At 51.1% G+C, this 25518-nt stretch overlaps 1 protein-coding gene across 3 annotated transcripts in view; it reads right to left on the bottom strand.

Annotated features, from left to right (window-relative positions):
• Positions 1 to 25518, bottom strand: part of VWF (von Willebrand factor) — a 116020-nt gene that overhangs the window by 80040 nt on the left and 10462 nt on the right. For 2 of the 3 annotated variants that reach the window (XM_072954676.1, XM_072954675.1), the window contains 5 exons: positions 24754 to 24856; positions 24256 to 24464; positions 18048 to 18169; positions 1868 to 2084; positions 213 to 335 (listed from right to left, as the gene is read on the bottom strand). In XM_072954676.1, the coding sequence (XP_072810777.1) occupies positions 213 to 335; positions 1868 to 2084; positions 18048 to 18169; positions 24256 to 24464; positions 24754 to 24856 (774 nt within the window). Of the gene's footprint in view, positions 1 to 212; positions 336 to 1216; positions 1283 to 1867; positions 2085 to 18047; positions 18170 to 24255; positions 24465 to 24753; positions 24857 to 25518 lie in introns of those variants that run through there. The other variant, XM_072954677.1, reaches the window with a different exon arrangement.

Below are 25518 nucleotides of genomic sequence, written 5' to 3'. Positions count from 1 at the left end.
ACGCACACGCGTTCGTGGATACAGAACACCAGGAAAACGTAAATTAAAAATAAATGCCAGCTCAACCCTGATCAATCTGGACAGAGACTAAACTACATAAAAGGCCTCTGATTTCGGCAACGGGGACCAAACACACGTGGCCTTTGGCTTCCTCCATCAAGGGCACTGGCAAGGAGGTCTCGGGCGTGTAAACACAGCGGGAAGTCTGTTACCAGGGCAGCTGCAGCCGTCCACGCACTGCTCCCGACACGCTTCGCTGACGGGCGGGCTCCGGCAGGTTCTGGTGCAGGGGGACACGCACTCCCTGTACTCCATGCCCGCGGGGCACGCCGGTCCTGAAACGGAAAATTCAGTAGCCTCTCCAAGGCAGCATCTCACAAGCCACACCGTGCCCAGAGCCCCCTTTGTCTGCCCTCCTCTGTCTGCAGGGCCCCGGGGCCCACCTCCACCCCAATGGCACCCCAGTGGCCAACGTCACCTCCAAGGCCACCCCACTGATCACTCCTCCCCTAAATGAACAAACTTCACCATGTGGGTCCTGGCTGAGACTCAGCAGGGTCACCTGGGGCCCCCACTCCTCCCCCTGGTCCTCTGATCTCCATTTTGCTTCTCTCTGCTCTGTCCCTTCCACCCAGGGTGTCCCTGTGACCCTCTCAGGGTGACGCCAGATGCCTCCAGGTGGAAAATGCAAGGCCTGGAAGCCAAGCACAGGGTAGACAGTGTCTTCCATCACATCCCTCCTCTGAGGGCTCCTCCTCCCCCAGAAACTGGCCCCAGGCAAAGGCCCCGCCCACCCAGCACCAAGTGCACAGCATCACGCCCCCTCCCCACACGGGGGACGTTCGTCCCCATCTACGTCCACCGGGCAGCAGGACTGCCCTCGGAGCCTCGCCACCTAAGCCTCTATCCTTCGCGCGGACCCAGCTCCTCATGGACAGGGACTGGCTCTCCTTTCTCTCCTCACCCGCCACTGACTGATGCTCAGACCACAGGACCAGAAGGACCAGAGCATCTCAGCACCCCAGACCCTTTCTCCTGCAAGATACCGCAGGCACCTCCTCACCCTACCTTCAAAGACCTGAAAAACAGCAACTCCTCCTCTCAGGGGCAACCCGACGGCTAATAACCACCTTCCCCACACCCTCCACACAGATGAAAAGCTCTAATTTATAAGCTGAAAAACACAAGCCAAACGGCGTGTGTGCAGCGTAAATACCTGGCCCCACTCCCCTGCGTGATCAGCCGGTGTGATCTGCGTAATCATCACAGGCTGCCTGTCCACCCGCACACCTTTGGACCAGTGGGAAGCCTGAGGGGAGAGGATACTTCTTGCAAGGTGACTGGAGAAGCTCCTACTTAATCGTGATAATTGGGGGGTGGTGACAGTGACAGTGACTAGGGACCCAATGAGATCAGATAATCAGGTGAGGGCGAGGGATGATGAGCACGCACCTGGAGGGGAGGAGGGATTTAATGAAAGGGAAGAACTTGATAAACGCCTTCAAGGACCCCAGGATCACCCCGGGGACACTCTGGCCACCGCCCTGCTCCTGGTCAGTTCAGACACTAACTGCTGAGATTCCCCTCAGAGCCGGGGAATGTTTTTGAGTTTGAATTTCCTAAGGGAGGCACGGCGTGAAAACAGAGGCAGGAGAAGTGATGCAGGGAACTTGGGAGGGCATCTCAAGCCTCCTCCAAGCCATTAAGGCAGGAGACTCGCTCTGTGACCAGCGGACACACAGGAGCCAGGGGGGAACTGGGCACCGGGATGCGGGTCTTGGCAGGCACTGGCTGGTTGGGGGTTGACAGCCTGAGAGCTCCTGGAGTGACACGGGGACAGACGCCGCTCGGCCCCACGCTGACTCACGGCACGCGCTGTGGTCCGTCCAGCCGTACAGCACCATCCCCCGCTGGGCGCAGGCCCGGGCGTACTCCAGGAGCACGGGGCACGGGCACTGCAGCCCCTGCGCGCACGGGCACAGCATCGTCTCACACAGCGCCACGAAGGGCTCTGGGTCCACCAGGGGGTGGCAGCGGGCGAACACCGAGGCACTCTTCAGAAGCTGGCACTGCTCCCACAGGCCCTGCAGGGAGGAGGTACCACGTCAGCACGGGCGGCACCCACGCCGCCTGGCCCTTCAGGGGTTCGCTTAGCAACTCCCAACCTTGGTGCTTGGAGACCCAGCCCCGCCCAGAAACCCAAACACACTCCCTCACACCCAGCAGGTGCTTGTCACGTGTGTCAAACTACACAGTCCAGCGGCCAGTGGAGCGCTCCCCGGACTAGGGCGACCTCCTAGACAGAGTCCTGCCAATGCAGATGCCCAGGCCCTGGCCTGTCTCTGAAGGGAAAGAGCAGAGAAAGACTCCTGAAGGGAGCTCTGCTCCTGAAGTTCTGCTGAAATTCCGCGGGAGGCCATGTGGCTCAGACCAGGAAGGCCGATCAGCATCTGCTTTGAACTCACCTAGTCTGCGCCCCTCCCTGACCTTGGCTTCTCCAAGATGAGGGGGTTTCCTCAGAGACGAGGAGGTGGGACAAGGTGTTTTATAAAGTAGAGCTCCCTGGGCCTCAGCCCCAGACGTCTGAACGCAGTGTGTCAGGGATGGAGTTCAGCAAACATTCCCCAGACGATTCCTGAGGCCAGATCGGATCAGCTTCCATCAGCAAAAACATGCTAGGACTCTCTGAAGGATCCCAGAGGCAGTGCCAGGCCAGGGCTATTCTTGGATTTTATCAGTGTGTTGATACCCTCAACCCAGTAACACAGGCAGGTTTGAAACTGCTGTCACAGACGATTCCTGTGACACATTAGCATAGACCCCCACATCTACCTGTGAACGTTTCTGCAGCCTGTGTGTCAGGGACTCTAAATTCACATCTTCTTCACAATTTAACATCTCTGAAAATGGGGTGCGTCTTACAAGAGATATCACGCTTTAATTGGCAGCTTCTCCCTTCTTTTTTTTCTTTTTAATGGAGGGACTGGGGATTGAACCTAGGACCTCATGCATGCCAAGCATGTGTTCTACCGCTGAGCCATTTCCCTCCCCCCTGCTTTTTCTTTCTTAGTGACACATGCAACAATGACGTGTCTTGGAATTGACGTCTTAGCTTTTTTTTTTAACAACATATACTGTTTTTTTTTCATTTAATTTTTTTTGGTGCGGGGAGGGAGATAATTAGGTTTATTTATTTTTGGAGGAGGTACTAGGGATTGAACCCAGGATCTTGTGCATACTAGGCATGCACTCTACCTCCTGAGCTATACCCTCCCCCGCGACAACGTCTTAGCTTTGACGCAACACCATCCTGTCGCTGTAAATGATCCACACGGGGCGGGGGTGGGGTGGGGGACGCGTCCTTTCCGGCACAGATGTGCTCCCCCACGACTGGGAGCCAGGCACCTGTGAAAGGAGAACGGGGCATCTACAGGGAATGCTGCGCCCAGAGGGTGAACCAGGGCAAATGGGTCCCCTAAAGGGGACGGTGAATAAGAGGAAAGCAATGACCGGTTCTGAGGACAGGGAAACCCAACCTGCTCAAACTGTACACAGGATGGCCAGGGCAAGGCTGCGTAAATGAGGAGCCAGGAGCCAGGCCCCTGGGCCTCGTCTGGAGCACTGGAAATCCGACCCGGTGCCGCTCACCACTCAGGAAAGCCACCCAGGCAGCACCAGGGCCGTGCTGTGGCCCAGGGGCCCCGCCCCTCCCCCCTGCACAGTCAGGACCAGGCACCTGCTGGCTACAGGCCCCGGAGCGAGGTACCCTGGGGGCTCCAGGGCCAGCTGGCCCAGGCAGCGGGGTGTGGCTGGCTCCCTCTGCACCTCAGAAAAGCAGCAGCCGTGTGGGCTGTGAACCGCAAAGCCACAGCAGACAGACTGGTTGGCAGGACAATTAGCAGCTCTGCATGCTGGGAGCCGGTGGCTGAGAGCAGCTCTCCCTCCCTCCCCAACCCTCCTCCTTCTGACTGACTCCCTGTGGTTGGAGATCCCACACCCACTGAGTGGCTGAGAAAAAGCAGAGGCTTGAGCCTAGCTCAGCCACTGCCTGCTGGTGGGGACAGAGGCAAACCTTGTCCCTTGCTGGAGGAGGGCCTCCTGGAGTAAGGCAGGAACAGTAACCAGACACTGCCTCGCAGGTGGACACTCAGAGCCGGGCGCCCAGCAGGGAGCTGATGAACAGAGGCTGTCGTGGGTCCCCTGCCACTGAGGGCTCGGTGATGACATGCATCCTACCATTTGCCACCTGAGCACAGCACATTGGGGAAACTGAGAGCTCTGAAGACGGTGCCAGGAAGAGTCCTGCCCTAGACTTGCTACGACTTCACAGCTCGGGGCCCAGCTTTTGCCTCTTCCGCGTGCTGGCCGTGGGACCCAGGCTGTTTACTCAACCCACCTCCTCTGGGGATGGGGGTAATAATAACAGTGCCTCCCTGAAAAGACTGAGGTGAAGACTGAACGGAACAGTGCGCGTAAAACGTTTCGCCTAACAAATGATGACTGAGGACCCCATTCTGCCATCATCCTCGGTATCCTGGCCGCCAGAGAAAACCCTTCCACCGTCCCTCCTGCGATCAGGCTTAGCCTCTGAATGGTGAGCAGGTCACCAGCAGGACAGAAGGACGTCTTTGTCCCTTTCCCCATCTCCGCCTGCCTGCATTGCATAGGGATGAGTGGTTGCCGTGGCAACACTAGGATCCGGGGGGCTCGTGGTGAACACAGGGCTGCTCCTGTTGGTCTTTCATTCGGGAGGGTCACGCTCCTCCAGAAAAAAAGTGGGCTTCTTTCCAGTGCAGGGGTGGGGTGGGGTGGGGGAGAGACTCGCTCTTCTTTCGAACTCTTTCTAAGAATCTCCATCCTCACTGGCCAGCGAGGTTCAGGGAAGGAGGCTGAGGCCTGGGTCTGGTTCCTTCCGTCCAGCTACACCACCTGACCCGTTAGACGTGCCACTCAGTTCTTATTTTGTTTATTCGTGTCCTCTCTCTTTCCTTCCTGGAGAGCCTGGCCAGAGGTTTGTCAGTGTTGTTTACTCTTTCAAAAAAACCAGCTCTTGGTTTTATTGATTTTTTTTCTATTTTTTTAAAATCTCTGTTTTATTTATTTCCTCCCTGACCTTTTTCTTCCTCTCCTTTCTCTGACTTCAGGTTTTGTTTGTTCTTCTTTTTCTAATTCTTCTAGGTGGCAGGTTAGGTGGTTTATTTAAGATTTTTCTTGTTTTTTGAGGAAATCCCGTACAGCTATGAACTTCCCTCCTAGCACTGCTTTTGCTGCATCCCTTAGATTTTGTGTGGTTTTGTTCTCATTCTCATTTGTCTCAAGGTATTTTTTAATTTCCTCTTTGATTTCATTGTTGACGCATTGCTTTTTCAGTAAGAAACGCCACTCAGAAAGTGAGCTTACTGGACTCTTAAAGGGCAGCTGAGGGCGTCCCCGGGAGGCGGGTGCTTGGGCCCTCGCCTACCTCTTGCCTCATCCACAATTTAGGACCACAGAAAAATGCCAAAAGGCAACTCCATGGGAGTTTTCCAGCGATGGCCGCCACTGCCTGGGCTGTAGGGCAGTGCTTTGGGGCAGTCCCTGCACCACAGGACCAGCCCTGCAACCACAGGGACCAGGCACCTCGGCGGACACAGTAACAGCCAGAGGAAAGACGAGACTCAGGAGTCCGGGTGTACCCCCACTTTCGGAGCGAGATGAGGCGGGGTCCAGCGTGGCCGTCTCCAGCTGGCCCTCATTCATCTTTTCCTTGCCCAGAGGAAAAGTGGGAACGGTGCTCCAGCCCATTTCCTGGGAGGTCCCTGGAGGTATTAAATGGTTTCCAGAAAGCCTTAGCTAGAAGGGTGTTTTCTGATCATTTGCCTGCAGGATGGGAGTGGATTTCTGCAGACACAGCCACCTCCCTTAGAACGATTCTTGTGGCCTCGGCCATGTGCACCTGAAATCTGCCTAGGACTTCTCTCTCAGACAAGAGGAAAAGTCTGTCCTCCGGTCCAGCCTCTGGTCAGCCCTGGCCTGAGCTTAGCCCACTGAGGTGACTGCAGCGTGACGGTCAGGCAGGTCTTTCAGGGGTCCGCCAGCCCCTGCAGCCCACGCAGCCTCAGCCCGCGGCGGCAGCACGGCGACACAGGTCATCCCCCAGACCAGGCCAGGTCCCAAGACAAGACATCTCCAAGGATGCAGGTCAGAGGTGGAGCTACCACGTCCTCTCAGACCCAGTTTAGAGACACGGACCAGAAGCACTCAGCAAGCACTGGCTGTGTGGTCAACACAAAGGCAATGGAGTCGGGGGTGGAGCTCAGTGGTAGAGTGTGTGCTTGGCGTGCACAAGGTCCTGGGTTCAATCTCCAGCACCTCCATTAAAAAAAGAAGTATTTTAAAAATTTTTTTAAAATACAAAAGGCAGGTCTGACTAAGTCCTACCCCAGCTTTGGAGGGCAGAGTTCCAGCTCATTAGGGAGGCAGCAAGGCCAGGCCTTCCATGATCGGAGCCCAGCCTCCCTCTCTGGTTCACCCCACCCTCTCCCAATCTCCCATATTACTGATGGTTTCCTGAACACACCCTGACGTCTCAGTAAATTTCTCGCACACCTACACTGTCCAGGCACGGTCCCAGGCAGGGCACACGACAGAAAGCAGACAGACTGGGTCCCAGCCCTAGTAAAGCCTCGCTGGGGAAGCTGTCCCTCTTCCCATCCCCTCCGCCCTCCCTCCTCTCCCCTGCTTTGGCCCCACTAACTCCTACTCACACCTCAGCTCAGGAGCCACCTCTTCCAGGAAGCCTTCTCTGATCAGTTTCCGACGTGTCCGCGCTGCTAGGTTAGCTGCTTCCACAGCTCTCTGGGCGCATCTACTCTTGTGCCAAAATTAGCTGTTTCTATGGCCATCTCCCCAGTTTCCCTGCAGCCTTTTCAAACATGGGAACTGTATCCCTAAGACATACGCACCAGGCAATAAAGAAAGGCCAGGTCACCTCTGATAGTCAAGAACACGACGATGAGAAGGTCAGACCCCCTAGTTCTCGGGGCTTTTCATCTACCTGCACCAGATGTTCCCACGAGGAATGTTTACATAACAGCCCAAAGACACAGTCTCAGTTTAAGGGGGTCTTCCCAACGGTAAGGCCAACTGCAGCTGGAAGAAGCCTGCAGCTGAGATGCCGGGGAAGGAGGCACAGCCTGAACCAGGCTGTGGATGCTACACGGGACCTAGATTCAGGGCAGGAGGAAGGCCACGCCAGGCAAGGCCGACGGTATAGATTCAGGTGGGAGAAGAAATAGAGTAATTATGGTCGACCCGAACAGGGTGTTGCCAATGACGCCCCAGCAAAGGCACAGCTGCTCCAGGACACTGTTCTAATAGGTCCGTGGCCTCAGCTTCTCTTTCTAGATGACCTGGCCCCTGTCTTAGTCCCAACCTAACAGACTCTCCTTGAATATGTCTCTATTTTCTCCTAAGCTCCTGCCTCCAGACCCTTGGTTTGTTCCTCCCCGAGTAAAGTGCTCAGAGATGCCTTTCTGATTCGTCCCCAGTTACTCCATCCGCTTTAGGGTTTGATGAGCAGGCTGGCCTCTGCGTCCAGGCCTGTTCCCACGTGTCCCCCTGGATCCCAAGCCATCCACGATTTAGGTGTCTTAGTTCGCCCTCTCGTCCGTGGGACCTGGGCACAGTCACGCACTGCAGTGTTGGGTGGGCCAGCAGAACACAAGCTCCTGGCCAGCTGGGCAGCTTCCTCTGGCCTCTCACCACCCACCCAAGGCTACTGAGCTACAGAGCCCGGGGCTGGACTTCCCCCCACGGACTCTCCGCCCACCTCCCTACTTTAAGGAGAGGCAGACCAGCCCCCTCCTCCCCTCTGCGTGCACTGCACTCCTTCCTAACCCAGCAAATAAACTTGTTTCAGAAGACATCATTCACCTGCTCCCACACGTTGCCCTTCAGAGGTCTGAAGACCCCCTTCAAAGACCACAAACCTCAGAGAAAGGCTGGATAAACACTGCCTTTCAGAGCTGGAAACTGAAGCATGGAGAGAGTAAAGCATTCACCAGGTCAGTTCTCAAAGTGTGGTCCAGGGAACACCCCCTACAGGCTCCCAAGATCCTTCCAGGCAGCCACGAGGTCAAAACTATTTTCATAATAACACTGAGATGTTATTTGACCTTTATGCCCTCGTCATTTCGCAAATGCAGAGTGGAATTTTCCAGAGGCTACGTGATGTGCGGTTATCACTACAGCCCCACCGCAGAAGCAGATGCAAGGCTGCAGCTCATTTCTCCCGAGCCAGACAGCAGAGGGATCTGCAAAACTGTGAAACAGTGCCAGTCTTCTCCCCAGACTTTTCTTGTTTGGAATACATCTTTATGTTTATTAAAAAGATGGGGTTCATGGTAAATAGAATCTGCTTCTTACTTTTAAATGAATTAATAGGTTTAAAATTTTCCATTTGAATAACTAACATGGTAACTTCCAACAGATATAATCCACAGAAGCAAAGCCTCTTCGGCATCCTCAGTCACCTTTAAGAGTGTGAAGGGGCCCTCCGTCTATTTAGCTTGCCAATGTGTACCAGTGAGGCAGTAACCGAGCTGGACTCAAACTCTGATTCCATCCCACAGGCCAGGCAGCTGCCACCAAACCACAGTTCAGCTGGTTTTCCACGTCCCCGACGCACCCACCCTTCCCACCTTGTTTCCTACCAATCAGATTAGAAAGCAGTGTCACACAGTGTAGACAGCCCAGGTTTCAGAAGTACGACGGGGCTGGAGTCCCAACCCCGTCACTTACAAAATGTGTGGCTTCAGGAAAATCATCTCCCCTCTCTACACTTTTGTTTCCTCACCCGTAAAAGAGGGAGATTGTGGAAGAGACTGAAAGTTGTCCAGGATGTATTCCTCCCTTCTCTCTTAGTCATTAAAGCCTTGGTTGTCAATCTTCCCCTGGATACCTCACCACTGGGAATAAAGATTCCACTTCTTGGCCGCCTTTGCAGCTGGGAGTAGCCATAGGACTAAACTTTGCCCCGAGGGCAGGAGCAGGAGGGTGCTGTGCAACCCCCAGGAAGCAGCCTCAAAAGGAGAGGGTGCTTCTGTCTTCAACCCTTTCCTTCCTACTGCTGGAATGTGGTCGTGATGCCTGACGCTTGAGCTGCCATATTGGGCCATGAGGCTGAGGACAACAGAAAAACAAGCCAGAAGGACCCTGCATCCCAACACCACGGCATCCGCATGGCCCTGGACATCCCACCCAGAGCTCCTTGACAACGAGAGAGAAATACACTTGTATGCAGCCTAAGCCATTCCTACTTTAGGTGTCTGGTCACAGAGGAAACTAGTCTTAACTAACATAGACAGCAATGCCTGCCTTAGGCATGGCTGTAAGGTAAAAACTAAAGGAGGTCACACAGGGAGGCAGTCAAGTGCTTGCAGTAATTTTCACTGGCCTGCTGTCAGTACTAGCCAAACAGCTGGGAAATGGCTTCTCCTCAGCTCTCTGCTAAACCATTCTGGCAGGGAGACCAAAGAGGGTCAGCTAATCCACTTTCAGCATCTCCCTGGCTCCAATGCCCGGCATCAGCTCCTTCTCTCTTCCTGCATCTCTTGTCTGCAGTGCCAGAGGCTGGCGAGAGAGCGCCAGCCCAGCTCCGTCCAGCCATGACCTCACCCTGCCTGGGTGGGTGTGCAGACCCAACTGGGGCCCTGCTTCATTACATTTTCAGTTCATTAAAGAAGACCAGGCCTCTCCCTGGAGATGCCAAGCCTGTTGGAGGAAGAGGGGGAGCAACGCAGCACCTCTCCCCAGGGGCAGACGGGAAGGTGGGGAGAAAACACAGCAGCAGGAGGTCTGAGGCTTAGCTACTGTGCTGGTTTTCAAATGGCTGACAGAGGAGAAGGGGGTGGGGGCATTCCTAGGTCTGAAGTGAACAAAGAAAGCGGGGGCTAATGTGGAAAGTGCGAGATTGTTCAGCCAGACCCTGGGGTGGGTGCCCTGAGGCTGTCCCCGGAGGCGGCATGGAGGCGCCAGGGCCTGAACTGGACCAAATGAGTGGGTTCAAGAATTCACCCCCAGGGCAGGGCACTGTTTCTTACTGGTCAGCCTGCAAGGATGGATGGGGGAGGGTTGCTGGTTCTATTTATAACTTCTGCCTGGCCTGGGATGCCCACCCACATTCTAAGACCTGGCTCAAAAGGACCCTGTGAAACTGGCTGATAGGATTTCCACTAAATGGATGGCTTTTGTGGACTTGGACATTCCTCTCTCTGAGATGGTTGGGGAACAGTCCTCATGAGAAGTGGGGTAATTCGGTATGTTGCTGAAGCCCCCAGTGCCAAGAGAGATGGCCACGGAGCTCTCCAAAGGACCCATCCCCCCTCTGCCCTGCTCTCCTGGGTGGCATCTGAGTTTCCAGAGACTGGGGCAGGGCCCAGCTGGCTGGGAGGGCAAGGGCCTAGGACCAGCCCCAGGATCTCAGTTTGGGAACCGCTCCATCCACCCATCCCTCGCGGATCAGGAAGGATAACCAGCTCTGTGATAAGACAGTGCACGTGCCCCCCTCAACCCAGCAATCTCAACATCCTTTCATGAAACATTTCCTAAGTGTCTCTCTTTCATCCCCCTGGTGAGGACTGGAATCTGAAGGTGCCTATCAGCACAGACTTACTGAGATGTCTGCGTACTGACTCTGTCCAAGGCAGATCTGCAACCTTGTCCAGGGGCAAGACACACATGAGACACGAAACAACCGTGGAAGAGAACACCACAGACGCTCTGTTGGGTCAATAAAGGACCAGGTAGTGCAATGAAAGGATGCTGAGCTTGCTGGGTTGGGCCGGGGGGGGGGCGGGGGGGCATGCACACCTTATCTGACCTCCAGTGGGGTCGGCTGGTGCTCTCTGAAGTTTATAACACCCCCCCCCATTCCTGGGCTCTCAGTGTGCCTGGAGCCTACTGACCCCTTAACCCCCGACTCCCCGGGGCGGGACTCTCCGCATACCTGCATTTCTGCAAGAGAAAAGCATCCTAACAAAGCTAAATGCCCCAGGAGACAGCCCAGCTCACAGCTCCCTGAGCAGTTGGCCTGACCTCCTGCCCTTATCAGAGTCCTAAATGCTATATTATTCAGAGTCCCTGACAGTCAGGTACCTGTGTGCGAATTGATCAGTCAGCCCCCTACCCTTGTGGGCACAGCCCCCTCCCCTAATAAAAGACCCCGCCTGGCCACCCTGCCGCTCACACAGGCACCCTTGTCTGTGTGGCCCGTGGCTGCCTGTAGCAGCGTATCTACTAAACTTCCCTTTGTTCTTAAATCCTAGTGGTCTTTGTTAAATTCTTTTGACCACCTGCATTGCCTTGTGTCCCACGACACCTCCTCCAGCATTGGTCAAACACCCTGAAAAGCCAAGTTCTGCTTAATTTGAGAGGAGTCTTGAAACTCTGTGGCAGCCCCCAGTCTCTGCCTTGAGGCTAGACCAAGGTCATGTCCCAGCACAAGCACAGGAGCTCACTGCCCCGTCTGCGGCCCTGGATTCAAGTGAAGGGGTTAGCTCCAAAAGGATTCTTGGATCTTGGCAAAACACACAAAAATAAATCCTCACTCCTTAGCCTACAGAAGACTTAAGAAAGAGACTCAGGGAAAAAGAGAAAAGGGAATGTGTGTGTGTCTGTGTGTACATGTGAGTGTGTGTGTGTGCTTGTGTTCAAATCCCAACTTTGACCTAAGCATCACTGGGACATAGTGGGTGGGCACTGGGAATGAAAAATATTGCCTGACTTATCAGTAAACAAAGGAGGTTGCAGCCAGCAAGCCACTATAGCCAGCCCCAACGTGAGCCCTGAGGGAACTCAGCCTGGAGACAAACCCTCAGGGCTGCCCAGCTGCCAAGCCCTCAGCCTCTGCAGCCACCCCCAATGGTGCCGAGGGGATCAGGATGGAAAAGAACAGGACACTGGCCCTAGATAGCTCGGTGCACATCAAAGGAATGATTGCAAGGAGCCCAGACTCTTGCATCTTCCTGTACATAGAAAAGTGCTAAATTCATTAACTTGAGATATCTGATTTTCTTTAATTAACAGTCATCTTTTGACGTTTTGACTCCTTGGTCTTGGTGGCGAGAATTCCTATATACCCTGGCTCCTCCCTGACCTCTTCGGAGCGGTCCCTTAGAGCTGAGAGGCCCGCCTCCCAGCCTCGAAGTCCTCAGAAAGTCCTCCTAAGAAAGCATGATTCTCAGCTTTTAGGTTGTGCATTTTCTTTCCAATCAACCAGGTCAGGTCACGGTGCTGTCACCTGACAGCTATCTCCTCTGAGGGTCTTGGATTACAAGGATCTTTCCTTGAGACTCGACCACAATTGGTTTCTCTGAGACAGGAGGGAAGGGGGCAGGGCAAAACCATTAAAAGAATGACACAGCAATTGAGGATAGGATATGAACTGGTTAAAACCCAACTAGGCCCAGTACGGCAGGAAATTCAACTTCCAGTAGACCTTGAGGCCCAAGACGGTGGGAGATTTGACTCCCAGGAGCCCCTGAGCTTCATTGTAACACATTCGCTGCTAAATGGCACTCCCACGGGCGCCACGACAGTTTCAAGGCTGGCCATAAAAGGTCCCAAAGTGGGCAGGGGCCCAATTCCTGGAAATGGCTGCCCCTTCCCCAAAATTGCTGGAGTAATCCTCCCGCTCGCTAGCGTATGAAGTTGCCAAGCCCATGAAAACTAACCACCCCACAGCTCCCGGCCCCCCTGGCCTTCTGAGGCAGCCCCACTCTGGCTACGGAATGTGTATCTCCCTGAATAAATCTGCTCTCACTCCACCACGACTCACTCCTGAATTCTGTCCTGCGCGAAGCCAAGGACCCTCGCTTGATGGGGGGCGTCCCAGGGGCTCTCCTGAGACCTGGGACGTGGCCACCTTCTCGTGCCCCACTTTCCGGCACCACCTCTATGAATTACAACTATTCTACCAAGCAAACGAATGTAACGAAACTCTTCCCAATCTCCAAGTCTATTCCCCAGGCCAAGTCACCCAATTAAGTGAGGCTGGGAAAGGAGGCAGAAAGGCCAGGAGGGGGCCTGGCCAGTGAGCCCCCGGCTCTGCTAGGGCACTTAGCCCCACCCCTACCTCAGGTCCTCTGTGCTCAATCACCTCCTTCCAGGGCTGTGAGCACAAACAGTAGAGAGAGCTGGGAACTTTGCAAATACAAGGCTTGGGCAGCATTTCATGAGGCTGTGACGAGTGAACTGCCTTGTCCCCAGCAGAATGAGTATTTCACGTGCCTCTCTGTGCTACAGAGGGGACATGTTATGGCCATTCAAAGCAAACATGAGTATTTACAAACCTTAGCTGCAGTGGGGACAGGTGACTTCCGGCGGGGAAGAGGAAGTACAGGGGAACAGCGGCGCTTTCAGAGGAGGAGACGGGAGAAAAGGCACAGGTGTGACAGCAAAGGACAAAGAAATAAGCGTTATGTTCACCTCATAAACGCCAAATTCAGAGCCAGTGGGAACCAGGCCACCTGGGGCTGTCAGGTGACTTACGGGAGGACAACTGGATGTGGACTCCCAAGTAAGACCTGGAGAAACCAGACTGCAAGGATCTTGCTTCTCCAGGATTCAAGGGCCCTGAGGGAGGGTCTTATCTTAACTGAGGATACAAAGAAAGGGGAGACTTCTCAGGGAGCCAGAAAGGGCTGACAGGTCCGAGCTCTGCAGAAGGGCTGGGAAGACCCCAGCAAGGCTGTCCCAAAGCCTTGACTCTCAAAGTCCGGGTTACGGCACCACCTGTCTACCTGGATATAGCCTGTGGGGCGTGTTCATGCAGTGGGCAGGGGGCTGGACTAGATCGCTCCCGGAATCTCATATCCCTCTGGGTTATTATAAGCCTAAGATTCCCAGCATTGATGGAAAGAAAGACTAGTCATCTTGAGAACCACTTCTGAGGTTGGAGAGAACTCTATGGGCCAAGGGCATAAAAGTGGCCTCCCACTCAGATCGCAGCAGCAGAAGCAGGAGAGGGCCCTCCCTCTCCGGAGGAGGTGATTCTAAGGAAGAGCAGGGTTGCAGGGACTACACCTACCAAGGGAAGCGAGGCCAAGGTCATGGCCATTGTGTATTACTCTGCAAGTCACACAGTGCGGTGGCAACACACCCAAGGCTACACGAGTACGTAGGTTCTATGCACATTAATCATGTTTACTATAGCAAGTTCCCAGCAGGTGATGGTAAAGCATCTTGAGAAAGGGGTGCCTCTTCCTAATTAGCAAGAGCATCGCGTGGACGAGCTTCTGCCCAGGTCCAGCCTCCCGGAGCCAGGGGCTTCACGTTGCGGCGGGAAGCAGAACAAAGACAAGATCCCTGTGTGAGGTTCAGCCCTTGCTGGTATTCCCCAGGCTGACAGTTAAAAAATTTCTTCTTTAAGTGACCTAAGGATCTTTCTAAAGCGTTCATTGTGTAGTAGAGTTACCTGCAGATGAACACTAATTATTTGCACATCCATAGTTTGGCGCTTTTTATTATGCGGCCTTCACCCTGAGCTCCAGCAGTCCTGCCCCCTGAAAAGCTGAAAAAAACTGCAAATCTGTGTGCAATCACACAAGCCATTTTCAGCCCCAGCAGAGAGGCTCTGGGTTTGTTGGCATAACAAACAGTCATCCCCAGGGCATAAGTAACATGACCTGGCTCTCAGGACGAGTGGATTGCTTGTGCCGCCTTGGAAAGGCAGGAAGCGCCAAAGAAGTGGGACAATCGATTCTGGCGGCTCAAGGGACGCTCTGAGATCAGTGCCGCCTCCCCCACAGAGCTCTCGGCCACTGCAAACGGCTCCCGCAGTCACAGCGGCAAACTGCTGTAAATGATGCCCATTAACCAGACCCGACTTCTGAGCCCGGGGGCCCCATGGGACCAAGCAGGCTGTGGACAATCCCGCAGACCACAGCAGTCACCTCCCAGGAGATGTCTTTGTGCTTCCCATCCAGTGAGGCTGCCCTGGTCCTGGGCAAACACAGCCTGATTGGCTGAGACACAAAGCAGGCCCCTCCTCTCAGGTAAACAGCCTGAAATAGGACGGGAGCTGAAGGAGCTTGTGCCTCAGGAGGTCTGAGTGTCTGGGGGCCTCGGGCCAGGACTAAGAACTTGGTAACCAACTTCTTAACCTGCTCCCTGGACACTGGTTAGTAAGAACCTTAACACACTCAGGAGACAAAGGGAGTAACAAGCGTGCAGCTGGGGCCTCCAAAGGTCCCCTGGAGACGAGGCTTCTCTGGGTTGTCCCTCCCCCACCCCTTTGTCTCTGGGAGACCGAGTGCCTGGCTGCCCCTTCTGCTCGGACTCAGGATCAGGCTGCCTGTGCGAAAACCCTGCCTATACCTCCCACTTCTTAGGGGTAAGTGAGAGTATCGCTTCGTACTCTGAGGAGGGTATTCTGCGCTGCCTGTGTTTGCAAAATAAAGTGAGACAGAGCCCAGGCCCTGGGAATCAGAGGTCCCTGCGTGCCCTCCACCTGCCTCACCAGTTGAGCCCCCACGCCCACCCCACCCCCACAATCCCACTCCTCCCTACAGAACACGAAGGGAGGGAGATGGCAAACCAGCAGCCAACCATAGAAGTGTTTGGAAATAAAAGAAAGAAGTGATAAAACCCCGCCTCCCCTCCACCCCACCGCACGCACACGTTCTTTTCAGCCTGAAATTCACCAGAGTTATAAGCAGCTCCGGAAGAGAAGCTGGCTTCCGCACACACGGACGTGTTTAGTCACTTTGCTCTCCTAACCCTGAGCTGGGCTCAGCTCCCCGAAACAAGTGGGGTTATGGCTGGGAGGAGGGCAGGAGAGACAGAAAGAATTTTAAGCTGGTGCTGAAAGTACTGCGTGTGCTTGGCCCGCTTCTCCAACTCCTGCTCTCAAAGCGCGGCCCCTCCAGGGGCACACGGACACCGGAGGACGCCAGGAGTCCACACGTAATGATAGCAACAGCAACAGCTCCGATAACCGAGCCCCGCCATGTACTATCTGATCCTCCCAGAGGCCCCGTTCAGCAGGTACGCATCCTGGGCCCATCTTACGTTTGTGGAAGGTGAAGCTTGGAGAAGGCAAGCATCTCACCCCAAGTTACAAAGCCGGTAAATGGTGTGAATGAAAAATATCGCCAGCCATATCAGCAAACAAGGGATACTGCCGCCATCAAGTCATCAGCTGCTACCGCTGCCCTGACAGTGAGCGGAGGGAACTCAGGCAGCCCATTCTCTGCTGCCACCCCTAGTGGTGCCCCCAAGGGGACTCAGGATGGGAAAGCATAGGACACTGGCCCCAGACAGCTAAGGTGCACATCAAAGGAATGGTTTCAATGAGCCCAGACTCTTGTCCCTTCCTATTCATAGACAAGCACTGAATTCCCTAACTTGAGATGTCCAGTTTTCTTTAATTAACATTAATCTTTGGATGGTCTAGACTAGCTGGTCTTTGTTGCAAAAACCCCTACATATTCCGGCTTCTCCCTTGCCTCTCTGACGTCTCTTAGAGCAATCTGAGAGGCTACCTCCCGAGCTCGAGTCCTCAGAAAGTCCACTGAATAAAACTCACTCTCAACTTTTAGGTTATGCATTTGGTTTTTTTAGTCGACAATGGCCTGACCCCAAACCCACGCCCTTAGCAGAATGCTGAGGCCCGGGGAGGGGAACACAGGGCGCTACAAGGGCAAGCGTCCGCTACTCCAAAGCTTTCCTGGAAAGAGGAACCTCCTCCCTTCCCGACAGCACCGCCCTCTGCCCAGCTAGAGCTCGTCTGCCTCGGTCGGTTGCCAGTCCTGGGCTATGCTCTGGGTGACACTGGACACCACTGAAACCCTAGAAACCCAAGAAAAAGGGGCGTCTGGAGTGTACTTGTTGATAAACTGGAAATTGTGCTTCCAGTTTAGGCAGGTGGGTTGAGCATCAACCCAGAACATTTTCCTGGGCCTGACATACTCCTTGGTTCAGAAGATCAGATTTTGCTCCCGCTAGGTAGGGGTGGGGAAGGGAAAGGGGTATTGTGTGTTGGGGGGGTGTGGGGGTGTGTGTTTTATTTTGCTTCTGGAGTAGGAGAGGGCTGGAGTTTCTCTACTTATACAAAGATTTGGTTCTGCAGGTGATGGACTCAGGTTATTATTGGAGGTAGTCACAGTGTAGATAGACTACACGCTCTAATTCGCATTCATGCGTCCAAGCTAGCGGCTTCAGGCCCGTCCCCACCCCTTCCTCGCACCAGCTCCCGCCCCCTCTGAACCAAGTGTAAAGGAACCCCCTTCCTACTGATGGGCTGCTGAAAACTTGGGGCCTTGCCCCCCATTTATACTTTATAACAGTCACTTACTGAGCACTTAAAAAGGAATGGCTTTCCAGACTCACAAAGGAAACAAACGTGTGGTTACCAGGGAGGAAGTGGGCGCCGAGGGAGAGATAAACTAGGAGTTGAGTATTTGTAGATACTAATTACTCTATATAGAATAGATGAACAGCAAGATCCTACTGGAGAGCACAGAGAACTGTATTCACTTCTTCGTGATACTTTGTAATAATGAAAAAGAATATGGCAAGAAATATACATGTATATATATATATAAAATATATATATAGCTGAGTCACTATGCTGTACACCAGAAGCTAACACAACATTGTAAACTGACTATACTTCAATTAAAACATTTTTTTTAATTAAAAAAAAAGAAAAATTTTTGACTGCAGAATTTCAGACAGGTGGCAGTGATGACGGTGCGATTTGGGGACGAGAGGGCCTTGGAATGTAAAACAGAACAGTATAGACATTTGCTGTACCAACTCATTAGACCAGGCCCATCTTCAGAGCTTCAGGCCCAGAATGGTATTAGAATTCAAGTTAACCAGACTCTGGTCAGAGCTGGGTTTCAGAAGGAAAGGGGCACAAGGGACACTGAGCAGCCAGAGGGCCCCACAGTGGTAGCGCCACCCCTCCCCTCGATGGAGGACCTGGGCCTAAATGTCATTCTGCCTCTTGACCCCAGAAGCCCCACACCACCCAGACCACATCCAGCCAGGGCCAGACCCACCTTCTGCATTTCAGAGGAGACGTTGCAGGAGCTGCTTGGGGGGGACGCCCGCTGGCACCGCTGTTCCCCACTGCTCAGGGCCCAGGAGTTGGCAAAGTCGTAGGGATCTGAGGTCAAGGTCCCTGTGGAGAAAGTTTCAAGGGAATGAAGCCATTTAGGACACCCAGGACTTCTGAGTGAACACTCCAGGTCTGTCATCACCTGAATCAACTTTCTTGAGACTGGCCCATGGGCATCTGGGGTGGGGGCACCTCAGCACAACACCGCACGGCCATGGGCACCGGAGCTCAGCCAAGTCTGAGAAGAGGCAGCTGGACGGATGCGCCCAGTGAGGACGGTGACGGGAAAGGCAATGAGGAACAAGCACCCCCCACACTGTCACTTCTGCCTTTTCATGCTTTCCTCCCTCTGTGGAATGTCCCCCACCCCCTTAGTACCTTGACTATCTCCACATATTCTTTCAGATGCAGCTCTGGGACCCCTTCCTCCAGGAAGCCCTACTGAATTAGCTCGCTGCCCCCACCCCAACCTGGCTGGTGTTCCTTCTCTGGGCTCCCTCAGCACTGTGGCCACCCTTCTATCAAGACTCTCGTCTTCCTTTGAGTTAGGGTCCCTTTTGCTTGTATTTATCCCCCAGTCAACTGTGAGCTCCTCAGTTCAGGGCACAGGCTGTCTCTCTTTTTATTTTTTTTTATTTTTATTTATTTATTTGTTTATTTTTGGTGGAGGGAGGTAATTGGGTTTATTTCTTTTTAAAGGAGGTGCTGGGGATCGAACCCAGGACCTCGTGCATGCTAAGCATGTGCTCTACCACCTGAGCTACACCCTCCCCTCTACAAGCTGTGCCTCTTATCTCTAAACTCTTTTATCTGCTGGACTGGGGACTGGAAATATTTTTTGTAGAATGAAGGTACGGAGTGACATGAACCTAAGGCTCCCATCGCTGCATGCCCCGTGATCTGACAGCATCAGTGCACTGGTACTCAGAGCAGTCATGCTCTGGCCAGCCGCCCACAAGAGACCGTCACGGCCTTCCGGGCTTGCACGGCCCGGTGCGAAGTCGGTGCCGAAAAGCACTGCTTGCTGCGCCTTCGTTGCAAAGGGACTCAGCGGAGCAGCGAGGCAAGCAGACCTTTTGCATAGCCAGGTCTGGAAGAGTGAAGCATAGTTCAAGGTCACATGATGTACCTGGAAATGGGAAATAAACTATCCCTGGAAAAAGAAAGGAAAAGCAGGACCTTGGAAGTATAGTGAGTTGGCATCTGGGGTGTGGGAAGCAGCAGAATGGTCCCCCAAAGACATACTCACCTCCTAGTTCCCAGAACCTGCGAATATTGTCTCACAGGGCAAAAGATGTGATTGAGTCACGGATGACGAGAGGAAGCGCTCATCTGGGGTTACCTGAGTGGCCCCTTAAATGCAATCACATACATCGTGTAAGAGAGGACAGAGGGAGACCAGACAGACACATGGAGGAGGCAGAGGCAGAGGCAGAGACTGCAAGGATGTGGCCCGGGGTCAAGGACTGCCAGCAGAAATTGGAAGAGACAAGGAACAGACTCTCCCCAGGGCCTCCGGTGAGAGTGCAGCCCTGCCAGCCCCTGGGCTTTAGACTTCTGGCTTCCTAGAATTGTGAGAGAATACAGTTCTGTTGTTTTAAGCCACTGAGTTTGTGGTCATTTGCCGGCAGCCGCAGGAAACTGACACACAGGAGAAGCCAAAGGGAAGGGCACTTACATTTGTGGAATTTCTGCTGTGTGCCAGGCATTGTGATAGGTGACCTCTGGGTTCTGAGCCACATGCCCCGCTGGCTTGCCCACTTCTAAAGCGCCATGTCAAGGAGGAGGCAGAGAAGAGGCTCTGTGCTGGGTGGGAAGGCCCAAGAGAGAAGCACGACCCCTGGTCTGGTGTCAGCTCTCTATCGCTCTGCGTGACCGTGGGCTGACCCCACCATCTCCTGAGCCCAGCTCCTTGTGTGGAACATGGTGGGTCAGATAGATGCCCTTTGGATCCTTTCCATCCCTGACCCTCTGTGAAGTGAAACTCTATAGGCTACATCCGAAATGAGGCACAAGAAAGTCTACTGGATGGAATTACGAATAATCTCGTGTCCAGAAAAATCTCTGAGAGCCAGCATGAAAGGCCAGCTGGGCAGACTCCCATGATGCCAGGAAGCAAGGTTAACTGTTGAGTCTTTACCAACCAAAAAGAACTAAACCCACAGTCCTCTGAGGATAATTTCCAAAATATCACCAGAGCCTCAATTTTTTTCCAACAAACACCAACTTCTCCCTAGTAACACGGGTCCCATTTTTCGTTTTTTAAATCTTAAAACCTGGAGAAAGAGAAAGACATCTTAGGGCTGGGGTTTTCATTTCTGGAAATCTCAAAACTGTGCCACTGCAAAGGACAAATATCCTGCTGAATCCATGATTAATCACACACACACACACACACAAAGTAGAGGGAATTACAAGACACAAAAAAGCAGGAGGAGAGGGAAAGCAGCAAGGGAAAGAAAGTGGACGAACAGAAATGGCAAGTATGACTCAGCATTCTGAGTACAGGGTGTCAAGAGTGAGGGGAGCAATTTTGCCAACCAACAGGCTTGGGTTTTAACAGCTCCCTGGAGATGGACATGAGCTGTGGGTCTGCATGATGTAGGGAGAGGAGCTTGAGACCCTACGTGAAGCTGGGACTCTTAAAGCACCATCCTCTCCTTAAGAAAGTTGACCCAAAAAATCCACTCCGAGAGACAGGGAAATAATAAGGAAGTTTATTCCCTTGGTCTGGGCTCTGGATAGGAGGGGGAAAGTCTCCTCTGAGAATTTATAGTACTGGGAAAGTCTTCATGTGGCATTGAGATTCCAATTTTTACTTCTTGTGAAATTGAGTCACTCCACACTAAAAAATTAACACAAAATCCTTCTAAAGATGAGCTTACAATGCAAAATTATGAAACACAGAAGACAATTCACTTCAAGCAAGACTCAGCAGAAATGAAAATAACATGATTAGAGCTCTAAAAACTTCAGATAATAAAGTTGTTGTACAGAGGTTATAAAACAAATATATTTTAAATTACTATTATAAAGAAAAAATTGATACTTGATAAAAGAACAAGACAACAAGAAAAAATAGAGTAGAAAAATTGCCAGATTTGCCTTCTAAAATTACCACTATAGTCAATGAAATAAAAAAGAAAATTCAACTAGTGGATTAGACATCATCTGTCAGTTAGCCAGAGCTGAGAGAGAATCAGTGAACTGGAAGATAAATCCAAGTAGAGATGTGCTGATAAGCCCTGATGTGTAAGATTTGCTATTTTTCATGGTGTAAATCTCCCCACCATGGCCAATGTCAAGCTACCAACATGACATTCCTGAACATGGAGCTAGAAAAGATGCACACAATTGGTTCTCACCAGCCAGCATGAGCACATCACACAGAAAGCCACAAGGAGGGATAAAGAGGAAAGCGGAAGTAAGGTAAAAAAGATGGGGGAAAGGGGGACTAAAAATACCCAACATATGTCTAAGAGAAGAGAGAAAATGACTGAAATTTTCTACATCTGCTGGAAGGTAGGAATCATCAGCTTCAGGCATGATAGTAAAAATAAAACCCACACACAGAAAGAACACAGTGAAATTTCAGGATATCAAAAGCAATGAGATGACTTCTACACAAAGCTGAAAGACACGTTATCTGCAAAGAAGCGACAATTAGACTGACAACATACTTCTCAACAGCAGTAATGGAACAGCATCCTCAAAGCACTGCGAGAAGTAACTGATGTCCGAGAATTCTATACCTAGCTAAAATGTCATGTAAGAATGACGAAGTGTTTGTTTCAATTATCACTACCAGACCCTGAGTTAAGTAACTACTAAGGGATGTTTTTTAGAAGAATAGAAACTGAACCTACAAAAAAAATAGTAAGGTACAAGGAGAATTTATGAGCAAAGAAGCTAGTAAACATGAGGGTACACCTAAAGAAGCACTGATAATGTAAAATTACAATAATAATGCCAAATTTAGTGGTTATTCAAACAAGGTGGGGGGAAAGTGAAGGCAGAAGGGAAAGAAGTAGCATAGAAAAATCAGTAATAGTAAAAAGTACAAAATAAGGCAGTTACTACATATCCAAATACATCAACAACACAATTTAATATAAAATAAATGAAAAGAGGCAAAATTTTATAGTCAGAAGACAAAAAAAGATTAGGTGACACTAAAATAACAATAGTGAGGTATAATGAGATTCCACTACACATTCATTAAAATCAGTGATAATAATGAATAATAATAGTAATGTGACAATTCCAAATGTTGGCAAGGATTCAGAGCAACTGGAACTCACACATTGCTGATAGAAATGCAAATGATACAGCCACTTTGGAAGACAGTCTGACAGCTTCTTACAAAATTAAACATATACTTGTCATACCACCCACTAATGCCATTCTTAAATATTCACCCAGAGAAAATGAAACATATGTCTACACAAAAACCTATATACGAATACCACCTCACACTTATTAGGATAGCAACTTAAAAAAAAAAAACAGAAAATAACAAGTGTTGGAGAGGATGTGAGAAATTGGAACCTTTGTGCACTGTGAGTGGAGTGTAAATGTCAGGGCCACCATGGAAAACAGTGTATCAGTTCCTCAAAGAATTGCCATGTGACCCAGCAATTCCACTCCTGGGTGTGTACCCAGAAGAATAGAAAGCGGGGTCTTGAAAAGATACTTGTATACCCACGTTCATTGCGGCATTATTTACATAGCAGTAGGTGGATGAAGCAGACAAAACGTGGTTAAAAAAAAAAAAACAGTAGACTTGAATAATACAATTAACAAAGGTAGTTCGAAGAAAGACACGGAATCCAGCACCAGTTAGAAAGCGTTCTGCTGGAGCATATCTAGAATAGCCGCAGGAAAGATCCCGTACGAGACCACAGACAACACCCCCCTAGGTTTCTCATTTAAATGAGAAATCAATTTAGTTACAAAAGATAACGTTTAAGAAATTGAAGTACAGTTGATTTATAATGTGTTAGTTTCTGGTATAGAGCAAAGTGATTCAGTTCTATATATATACATATACATACAGAGAGAGATTCTTCTTCAGATTCTTTTCCAGTAGCATTCACTGCAACATACTGAATGCAGTTCCCTGTGCTACACAGTAGGACCTTGTTGTTCATCTATTTTATATATAGTGGTTTGTACCTGCTAACCAAAAACTCCTGATTTATCCCTCCCCACCCCTTTCCCCTTTGGGAAAACCATGAGTTTGTTTTCTACCTCTGTGAATCTGTTTCTGTTTTGTAAATAAGTTCATTTGTATCATTTTTAGATTCCACATGTAAGAGATATCATACGGTATTTGTCTTTCTCTGACTACAAAAGATAACTTCTTAAAATTCTAAATATTTAAAAATTTTACACAAATTTAATAGGTTAAAAAAAAACTCAAAATGGAAATTTGAGAATTCATAGAATTAACTGAAAATGAAAATATTTGCACATGAAAATTGGTGTGGTACAGCTAAAACAGCATTTAAGGAAAATTGATAGCCTCAAATGAACATACTGAAAAATAAAGTTTGAGAAACTGGTGCAGGAGAAGACCAAAACAAATGATCTTACTATTTCCCAGTCTAATGAAAGGAATAATCAACTGCTTCTCCGCACACTTACCCCTTAATCACAAAGAAGGAGAATGCACACACAAATGTTCAGGTTTTGAGGGGAGCATCACTGATTAAATGTTTATGTAATTGAAATTATCAGTAGAATAAAGATTAGCAGTTTTCACATTGTCCATATTACCTTCTATTGCTTGTGAGCATACACATGCACACACACTAAACACTGGCCTTTTTGGACAGTGCAGAGGACCACCCTTTACAGGTTTCACCCATGACGTTCCATCACAGTGGCTCAGGAGAATCTGTTCAAGCCACTCAGCATTTATCAACCATCTACCATGTGTAAGTTGCTATGGGGAATTCAAACTGGAACTCAGCCAGGTCTGAAGAGCTCCAAGATCTGGTTTGACAGAGGGTCTAGGCCAGGAGGTAGGAAGCTAAGAGAGAAGGCTGGTGGGATAAACTGCGGTGAGGACCCGGGGAGGCTGGGATCCCAGGAGAAGAGACAGTGAAGGCTTGCGAGCAGGGAAACGGGGTCCCAGAAAAGCTTACCTTCTTGAGTCTGAAAGTCATCTTCAGCAAAGATGTTAAAGTTGCCACACAGTCCACAGGTCTTGTTGAAGTATCTGTCTGACAGCAGGACTTGAAAGTTGCCGCCGCCGTCAATCCGGGCCACAAAGCCATAGGCCTCGCTGGACAGCTTGTAATACCCAGCCTCAGCCTCCAGAAACAGCCCTTTGGAGGCATAGGGCATGGAGACGCTGGAAGGACAGAGGGAGCTCAGGAAGGGGGCTTCTCATCCATTTCCTGGGTGTCCCTCTACCCTTCAACCCAGATGCATGCTACAGGCTTCAGACCACGGTGCAAAGGGGCCGAGGGCCCAGTCTAGGAGTCGGGACACCAGGCTCTCACCCAGCCCTGCCCTTCCTCTGGGAGCACCTGCTTCCTCTCTCTGGACCCTGCTCCTTCATCTGAAAAACGAAGGGGGACTCCAAGGGGAATCCCCAGGGCCCCTTCTAATTTGGACATTCTGGGCTCATTCCACCTTACCTTTGGGCCCCCTGCAGCACAGTGCCATTGACAAGCAGATGGATGTCGAAAAATTCCCCGAGATACACCGACAGGCTCACTCTCTTGCCATCTTGGAAGTCCCCTGAAAGAGAAAACAATCATTTAAACTGGGTAGCGATCATTCCTTGAAAAACGTTAATACATTTATTTATAACCATTGTCTCTTATGATCTGAGTGGAAAATCCGCCCCCCACAAAGGTTTAATATATGGGCAACAAAAAAAAAATCCCCCTAAAAGTCTCATTTACTCACTCATCTTTCCACTCACCTAAAAATATTTATTGAGTGCCTTCTGGATACACAGTCCTCCAGTAGTAGCTTACATTTCTCAAAAGAAAAACGTAAAAGCATGACCTCCTCCTTCCGGGAGTTTACAAACTAAGTATGAAGATGCACATGAATCAAATACACTGTAAGGCAGCGAGTCAAAGCCACAGGGTGGGTTACTGATGGCAGGTACTCTGGGATGTGTTATCTAAAATGCTCTCTTAGGACAGAACGGAGATTCACAAGTTCCTCCTCAGCGCACCGAATCTGATTCTCTGGGAAAAGTTGAGAGATGCAAAAGCATCTCTAAAAGTTCCTGGAGGTCAAGTGCCTCACTCCATGCAGGGAACTTCATACGGACACAGCAAATGATCCATGTTGCTGTAAGAGATATGTGAACAGCCAAACACAGAATAAAATGGTCTCTGAGGTTTCCGTTGTGAGGGGCAAATGCAGAAACAAGGGCGATGGCAGTT

This window comes from Vicugna pacos, chromosome 34 (assembly GCF_048564905.1).
Source record: "Vicugna pacos chromosome 34, VicPac4, whole genome shotgun sequence".
Classification (NCBI taxonomy): Eukaryota; Metazoa; Chordata; class Mammalia; order Artiodactyla; family Camelidae; genus Vicugna; species Vicugna pacos.
This window is presented reverse-complemented; position numbering and strand designations above follow the sequence as displayed.